General features: G+C 39.2%; 1 protein-coding gene across 1 annotated transcript in view; it reads right to left on the reverse strand.

Annotated features, from left to right (window-relative positions):
* The window catches only part of REPS2 (RALBP1 associated Eps domain containing 2), a 174,282-nt gene that overhangs the window by 109,611 nt on the left and 55,684 nt on the right, over nt 1–8,987 (reverse strand). Inside the window, exons 6-7 of the mRNA XM_077761695.1 lie at nt 6,829–6,978; nt 4–37 (exon numbers count right to left, since the gene is read on the reverse strand). Coding sequence (XP_077617821.1) covers nt 4–37; nt 6,829–6,978 — 184 coding nt within the window. The remainder of the gene's footprint in view (nt 1–3; nt 38–6,828; nt 6,979–8,987) is intronic.

An 8,987-nucleotide genomic window follows, 5' to 3' on the forward strand; every position in this document is an offset into this window, starting at 1 on the left:
AGCTTTGATTTTTTGAAGAAGTTCTTGGCCACAGAACCTGCCAAGAGAGCCACTATTTAAATAAACCATTAATTACTTGTCTAGAAGAGCTTTTATATTTACATATAAATGAACTGCCATTGTTTCATTCAGCAATCCCTATNNNCAAAGCAACTATAAATCATATAGCTAAAAAAGATGTTTAACAGCCTTTAAAAGAATATATAAATTAGGGGCACCTAGGTCACTCAGTCAGTTAAGTGGCTGGCTCTTGATTTCAGCTCTGGTCAAGATCTCACAGTTCATGAGATCAAGCCCTGTGTCAGTCTCTGCTCTGACAACACGGAGCCTGCTTGGGACTTTGTCTCTCTCTTCACCTCCCCCTCAAAATAAATAAACTTAAAAAAAAAACGAGCAAAAAGAAGAAAATTAATGCCATTAATCTCATTACACAAAGATAAAATAGACATCTTAGTAAAGAGTTCAGTGACATTTTTAAGATCTCTTGGTGGCTCTTTGAGAAACATCCAGGAACCTCTTGCTACTTTCTTTATTCATCACAAATTTACCAATATCAGTTGGAATCAGGTAATCATTCCATTTTACATGTTATATTGCTCCAATCCCAACTGCACTATATAAGGTTAGACCCATCCTTAATGACATATAAATTTTTATGGTTTTAGCTCTCAGATCAGTTTCAAAATTCAAAGGCCTCAATTCTAACACAAAGAACAGTTAAATCAAAGCCTCAAGCTCTAAGCCAATAATGTCAAAAGTCCTTGGCAATCACAAGTCTTCTAATTCGCCTTAAAACAAAGGATTATAGGGGCGCCTGGGTGGCTTAGTCGGTTGAGCGTCCGACTTTCGCTTGGGTCATGATCTCAACGGTTCGTGGGTTCGAGCCCCGCATCGGGCTCTGTGCTGACTGCCAGTTCAGAGCCTGGAGCCTGTTTCAGTCTGTGACTCCCTCTCTCTCTGACCCTCCCCTGTTCACGCTGTCTCTCTCTCTCTCCTAAACACAAATAAAAACATTTAAAAAAAATTTTTTTAAAAAAAAAACAAAAAAACAAAGGATTATAATGGATTCTAAAACAGACTTATTTTCCTTTGGTAGATTATTAAGGATAAAGGCAAAGCGCCCTATTAACCAATGGGCTTTCTCCCCAGAAGCACTGTAGAAATAATGCCAATATAGGATTGTTGGCCATCAATGCAGCTACCTTGTCAAACATTTGTCAGAAATGTCTTGAAAGCCTATTTACCAGCTATTTTATAGATATAAAGACATCCTCCCCTCAACCCCTTCTTCCTTTTCCCCCCTAATATCCTTTCTTCAAATCACACTAGGTCCAAACCCAAACAAGAGACTTCATCCGGCCTTTGACAGTACACAGCGTGTTCTGCCATGGTGTCCCAAAGAGATGAGGTAGGGTCCATGGGGAAGCTGACAGCTACCAAGTTCAGGTGTGCCCTGGCTGCTGCCTGCCAGAGGAGGACGCTGATGAGAGCCCACATGCTCCCTCCTTTAGCACTGAGAGAAGTTCCATCAGTGAGCTGGAACCCTCACTCCTGCCCCATTCCCAGCCAACCTAGAAACCCCAAGCCAACTTCCTTTCCTTGCCCTTTCCAGTCATTTTCAGACCTGCTGGGAAGCCTAATAGGGGGGCAAAAGAGGGAGAGGTGAGGCTTTAAACAGTTGTCAGCAATCAAACATCAAAATGTAGATTCAGACTTTTTACCACAAGGAGGCTTTCNATGGGCATGGAGGAGGGCACTTGTTGGGATGAGCACTGGGTGTTATATGGAAGCCAACTTGACAATAAACTAAGAAAAAAAAAGAACTTCCACTTAAAAGAAAAAAATAATTAAAAATAAAGACCAATAACGCAATATAAAAATGGATGGAGCTATGACAGTTCACAGAAATAGCATGTAATTGNATGCTCTACTGACTAAGCCAGCCAGGCATCCCAATTGAGTCTTAATCATATTTTTAAAAATTCAACCTTCTTCATAAGAGATCTATCAATTAGAACCACACATGATTTCTTGCCTATCAAATGGAGGGAAAATACAAAAGTAGGTAAACATGTTGCAAGAACAAGACTGTGGGAAAATAGGCATCTTCTGCAACGCTGGTGAAATGACAACATGGCACAAGCCTAATGAAGGAGCATTTTGCAATGTCCAGTAAAATCACACTATCCAAAGATACACGGACAAAAATAACAAAAACAGAAAAAGATGTGTGCAGAGGGCTATTCACAACAGAAATATGTATAATAGCAAAAGATTACAAATAATCCCAAAAGGGGGTCAGCTAAATAAATGACTGTGTATCACACAATCTAATAGTATATGACTATGAAAGGCAATGGGAGATATCTCTACACGCAACTACGGAGTCATGAGCAGGACATGGGCTAAATAAAATAAGCAAGGTGGAGACAAGTACAAATAGTATGCTACCATTTATCTAACAAAAGATAAGAATATACACATAAACATACATATATGAATTTGTTTTTACTTTTAAAAACAGATAAACCATTAAAAAGGGGACAAGAAAGGAACAGGGGGTAGAGGGGATAGGAACACAAGCTAGACTTTGTTCATCGTTTTTGTAGACTCAAATTCAGAACTGTGTGTTTTATAGAAGTATAAAACTAAATTTCAAAAAGTACAATCCCTAAAAACCAAAATCGAAACAATACTGAGGGCGCCTAGGTGGCTCAGTTGGTTTAGCATCCAACTTCAACTCAGGTCATGATCTCATGTTTCACGAGTGCATCGAGCTCTGTGGTGACAGCTAGCTCAGAGATGGTCTCCCTCTCTCTCTGCCCCTCCCCTACATGCACGGTTTCTCTCACTCTCTCAAAAAATAAACATTAAAACAATTTTTTTTAACTATTAAAACTGAAAAGAACAAAGTTGGACAATTCCCACTTCCTAATCTCAAAACCTACTATAATACTCAAGATAGTATACTGGCTTTAGACTAGACAGGGGAAATCAGTGGAAAAAAATTAACTTTCAGAAATAAACCCTCACATTCATAGTAAACTGAATTTTGACAAGGATGCTAAAACAATTAAATCATGGAAAGAATCTTTTATTTTTTTCAAAAAAAATGGTGCACATCCACATGCAAAAAAATAAATTTGAACACCTACCTCATATTATACACAAAAACACAAAAATTAACTCAAAATGGATCAAAGATCCTAAAGATAAAACTGTAATATATATACCTTCTTAGAGGAAATACACATTTTCATGGCCTTGGATCAGGCAACAATCTCTTAGTCATGGCACCAAAAGCACAACCAACAACAACAAATAGGTAAGTTGGACGTCAACAGAATTAAAAATTTATATGCTCCAAAAGACACCATTAGGAAAATAAAAAGCCAAGACACTGATTGGGAACAAGTATTTCCAAATCAAATATCTGACAAGGAACATGTATCTAGAATAAAGGCATACCTTGTTTTATTATGCTTCATTTTACTGCACTTGGTAAATACTGCATTTTTTTTTTATACAAATTGAAGGTTTATGGCATCCTTGTGTTGAGCAAGTCTGTTGGTGCCATTTTTCCAAGAGCATTTGCTCATTTCAGGTCTCTGTATCACATTTTGGTAATTCTTGCAATATTTCAATTTTTTTCACTATTATATTTGTTGCAGTGATCTGTGATCAGTGATTACAACTCACAGAAAGCTCACATAATGGTTAGCATATTATAGCAATAAATTATTTTTAATTAAAATATGTACATTGGTTTTTTTTTTTAGATAACATGCTATTGCATACTTAACAGACTACAGTATAGTGTAAATATAACTTTTATATGCACTGGGAAACCAAAAAACTTATTTGACTTGCTTTATTGCAATATCCACTTTATTGCAGTGGTCTGGAACCAAACCAGGAACTCTTACCATTCGGTATTTATTTAAAATGGCAAAGGATGTGAATAGACAGTTCCCCCAAAGAAGATATACAAACGGCCAATAAGAACATGAAAAGATGTTCAATATCACTATTCATCTGGGAAATACTCATCATATCCCAAAGAGATACTACTTCACACCCACTAGTGAGACAGGAGGGACGGGAGACTTGGGAGACAGGTTGACCAAAGTAAAGCCATTTTGGTTTTAGGCTGACCCTTAACCTAAAAGTCAGCAGGTAATAAAGAGAGTCATGGGAGACCATAAGACCCCACTCCCTCTGGCAGGAAAAGCCACCAAGGCCAGGCATTCCTAAAATTGCTCCCTGTGGGTAATTTCACAACCCCAAGACAATGGAAAAACTAACCATTCAAAGTATAAACCCAAAATTAAAGAGTAAGCCCCTTCCTGTACAGTCAACTAATTTAAAAACACACAAAACTCTTTTTAAATGCAAAGGGGGTGGGGGGGGGGGGGAGNTTCTCTAAACAGCTTGCTCCTGAATTTTCTCACACAAAGCCAAGAACCCTCATGGCAAGAGGCCTGAGGCCCTCCCTCTAGGAGTCTCAGCCCATCTGGCATCACTAGGATGGCTATAATCAAAAGACAAACAGTTAAGTGTCGGTGGGGATGTGGAGTAAGCCGAACCCCCCTATGCTGCTGGTAGCAATGCAAAATAATGCAGCCACCAAGCAAAACAGTCTGACTGGTCTTCAATGATTCAACACAGAGTTACCATATGGTCTAGCCATTCCATCCCTGGGTATATATTTAAGAGAAATCAAAACACACATCCACACAAAAAAATAGTGCACACAAATGTTCACAGCAGCATTATTCTTAATCGCCAAAAAGTAGAAATCAAATGCTCATCAACTGATGAATAAATAAGATGCAATATATCTACACAGTGGATATTATTCAGCCATAAACAGCAATGAAGTTCTAGTACACACTACAACCTGGATAAACCTTAAAATATTATGCTAAGTAGAAAAGAAGTCCAACACAAAAGACCACACATTATATGATTTCATTTATAGGAAAAGCACAAAATAGGCAAAACTATGGAGAGAAAAAGTAGTTTGGTTATTATGTAGAGCTGTGAGGGGACAGAAGGAATGGGCAATAACTGCTAATAAGCAGGTGATTTGTTGGGAGGTAATGAAAGTGTTCTAAATGTAGACTGTGAATATATTCTGTATACACTAAAACCAGTCAACTGTACACTTTACAGGAGTAAATTTTATGGTACACTAATATCTCAATAAAGATGATTTTTAAAAAAAGACATCACCTGCAGCACCTGGGTGGCTCAGTCGGTTAAGCGTCTAACTTCGGCTCAGGTCATGATCTCACGGTTCGTGGGTTCAAGCCCCGCATCGGGCTCTATGCTGACAGCCAGCTCAGAGCCTGGAGCCTGCTTCAGATTCTGTGTCTCCCTCTCTCTCTGACCCTCCCCTGCTCACACTGTCTCTCTCTCTCTCAGAAATAAATAAAACATTAAAAACAATTTTAAAAAAAGAGAGACCTCACCTAACCACAATATCTGAACCCCTCTGAGCTTGAACAAACTATTTTAAAGGCATTTGTCAGACAACTAGGGAAACAAAGACTTGATGACATTAAGGTAACATGTTTTGTATTTTTTTAAATGTGTACCAATGAACCGCAATTATGTTTTCAAAAGAGGTCTTTTTTATCCTTCAAGATTTATCCTGAAACATTCTCAGATCAAACGACCTGGTAACTGCTTCAAACTCATCTGTGCTGAGAGAGTATATAGACAAAACAACATTACTGGTGCTGTGTAATAGGTACATAGGGGTTCATTATATTAGCCCCTCTAGCTGTATCCATACTTGAAATTCTGCAAAATAAAGTTAAAAGAAAATAAAAACCCTCCTAAGAGCTACCCATCTGTATTTGTCTAATTATTTGCATACACTGTGAGGAAACTCACTTAAGCACTGGGTAAGCTTAGCAAGTGGTCAATCTGGGTTTCTGCTTATTTTTTTAAGTCATGTTGTCAACATTAATTTGTTGTATCTACAATATTGTGCTTTCAATACTGCTCTTCCCAACCAATCAGAAAATGATGTTTGACTATATCCATTTCAATTACACACCTTATTTCTTGAGAGAAAATTAGTCCACATTCAGTATGTCAGGTTACAATTATTGAGGGTATATTGTTATTCTTCAAAATTGAGGTATAAAATTAAGTCTTATGAATTTTTCTTCCAGACTCTATTATTTCACCGTTTGTTTAGTCTTCAGCCCAGTAAAATGTAGGCACACAGGAATTAAATCAATTTGTCTCAGTTTGAATTTTACATGAGAACTCAACGGGAATACAGATTGTGAAGACAACCCACAAGAACAGACATGTGGACATAAAACTGCTGGCCAATTTTCCTCCCATATTTTCATTTCTCTCAGAAAATCCAGAGCAAAAAGACTTGAGCCAAAGGAAACAAGCATGAATTTGGACTTCTAAAACGTACGTAACATAAAAAGACTTGTGACAGTAACTCAGAAGGCCACNACTCTACATCTTTGCTCTAATATGAAGAGGCAATTAGAAGTGCCGCCTCGGTGCCACAGTCTATCATTTCACAAAGTGCCCCCGCTAACAAGGCACAGGTCTAGGGCAGGTTCCCCCAAATTCCATTTAACCTCTTTGAAACAGAAACATAATTTTCCAAATGTCATTGCCAAGTATTTTTCTGCACGGTTTAGAGTTGATAAGAAATTCAATCATAGAGGGAAACAAACTGGAATCACAAAAGGCTGTCATTTTGTGTGAACTATTTCTCAAGGCGTATACAGTGATCTACATGAGACAAAGATCTGGGACCCAGGTTCTTCACTCATCAGACTTCATTACCTGAAATGAAGGAACTGGGGTCAGGCTGAAGGGATCGGAACTGATTGACATAGTACTCGCGCTGTTCTTCTGTTATCCTCCAGGGCTCATCTGGGTAATTACTGTTGTTATCCTGCGGTTCTCTCTCCACGGAAAAGGACTTTATAAAAAAATAAATAGGCAAATGCTCAGAGAATTTGTCTTTAGTGAGATGAAGTAGAAATATTAAACATCAATAAGTTACGTGTTATACTTATTTTTTTCCTCGAGAGAATAAATTTAAACACCTTGTAACTAGGATGTAATTAGAACAAACTTCTGAAGGGCAGACATCATGCTTTATGCATTTTTTGTACACCTCAAAGTTGTTGACAGGACTGATCATGAAATAATGAGTACCTGGTAAGTGACAAAATTTTTTCCAATGTGATAAAGAGTAAAAAAGACGATCATTCTTACCTTCAAATATTCACATTTTTGCCCTTGGAGATTATCTGAGTAGACAGCAAAATAATCTAGATTCCTTTTAAACCATTTTTGAAAATCTACAAAAGCTATAACCACATCATCTTTTTTCTGAGGCATTCCCATTGTATAAATCTGGGAATCAAAAGTTCCAATTCCAACCCCACCTCCACAGGTCCTACTCGAGGGGCAAGTCAGGATCACAGAACCTCTCGTTCTGCATTTGTGGACTGGGGCTAATGCTCCGTAACAGAACTGGGTACAGAGAACAACTGCTCCTGGACCACAACACACAGGATAACACAACCAGGGGTGCATCCAACCTGCCACTAGGGGGCATGCAAGGCAAATTTGAGGATTTAAGGATACAGAGAACTGGAGAAGCCGTTCAGGAGAACACAAGACTATAGGAGGCAATGAGGAAAGAAGCACAAGCAGCAAATCTGGAAGGAGGAGCCCAGGGCTTTGTTCCCTCCCTTCCATCCACCCTATGGCTAAGGCGCTACTTGCCAAGGGCCACCTTCATGGAACCAAGAGGTGAACACAAGCAAGGTGAGCCTTCAGGACAAAAGGAGCCTAGGAAAGAAGAGATATTACTGCTAATAAGCCAGCTAGCTGCCTGCTTCTGAACACACTATCAAGAAATTATCAAGAGAGCTTTCTACTCACTATCCTTAGAAAAGACAGCCGACCATCCCTGGACCCTTCCTCCCACCCCAACACACACACACACACACACACACACACACCCCTCCCAACCAGTAATTCTTCCCAGGGACACCCAGCTCTTCTCTCCTCTGAGGCCTTACAGAGAGGAAATGAGACTATAAATGTTGAGCTATGATATAACCTTGAGATGTCATGTTTCAAGTTTTCGTAACAGGTGAATTTCCACTAAATGTAAATCAAACCATTTTTAAATGACCTGGAGGCCACTAGTCATTAGTTAAAACCTTAAAGTCATAGAATACTTTCAAATTTACCAAGGACTATACACACCTATCTCATCTGAGCATCTCAAACCTTTGAAGGGTAGACATAGCAAGTATTATTATCCTTTTGCCAGATGAGGGAATGAAGGCTCAAAGAACTTAAGGGATGAGCATATATCCTTCATTATTTGCAATCAGCATCACTGCATTACTGTGGTCAGCAAGTTAACTGCCCTCTGCTTTATCTGTTGTTCAAAGTCAGCCAACTCCGTATCAGGACTTTTCTAAGTTGGGCTGCATCCAAATGGTTTTCAGAAACCCCTAACATTCTGGTAATAAATAATATAAATAAAGCGAGAGGGTCCGCAAGTCAGTCTAAGCATCCAGTGGACCACACGACTTTCTAAAACACTCCCACCAGATTCCAGAGGCAAATTCAAGTGCTCCACACTAGCACTTTCTGAACAAGACCAGATATATGACCAGGTTCCAGGGGCGAAACCCAAGGCAGAGGGTGTCGGCAAGCAAGGGATTGGGTTCCTGGCCAAATTATAATGTGTAGAGCTCCCAGGAGCACTGCCCTTCTGGGTGGCAATGTAAGAAACAGCCGGAGTAAAGGTATCTAAAAAGCTGGGCACAGACAGGACACAAGAACAGATGTTTACAAGTGAACGATTAAGTGGATGGAGATGGTTCACAAACACAGCAGGAAACAGATGGAGAACTCTGTCCACTGCCACCCTGTGAATGAAGGCACAGAAATCTCTGCACTGGGTGTTGGCC

Source organism: Crocuta crocuta, unplaced genomic scaffold, assembly GCF_008692635.1.
Source record: "Crocuta crocuta isolate KB4526 unplaced genomic scaffold, BGI_CrCroc_1.0 scaffold657, whole genome shotgun sequence".
Taxonomy (NCBI): domain Eukaryota; kingdom Metazoa; phylum Chordata; class Mammalia; order Carnivora; family Hyaenidae; genus Crocuta; species Crocuta crocuta.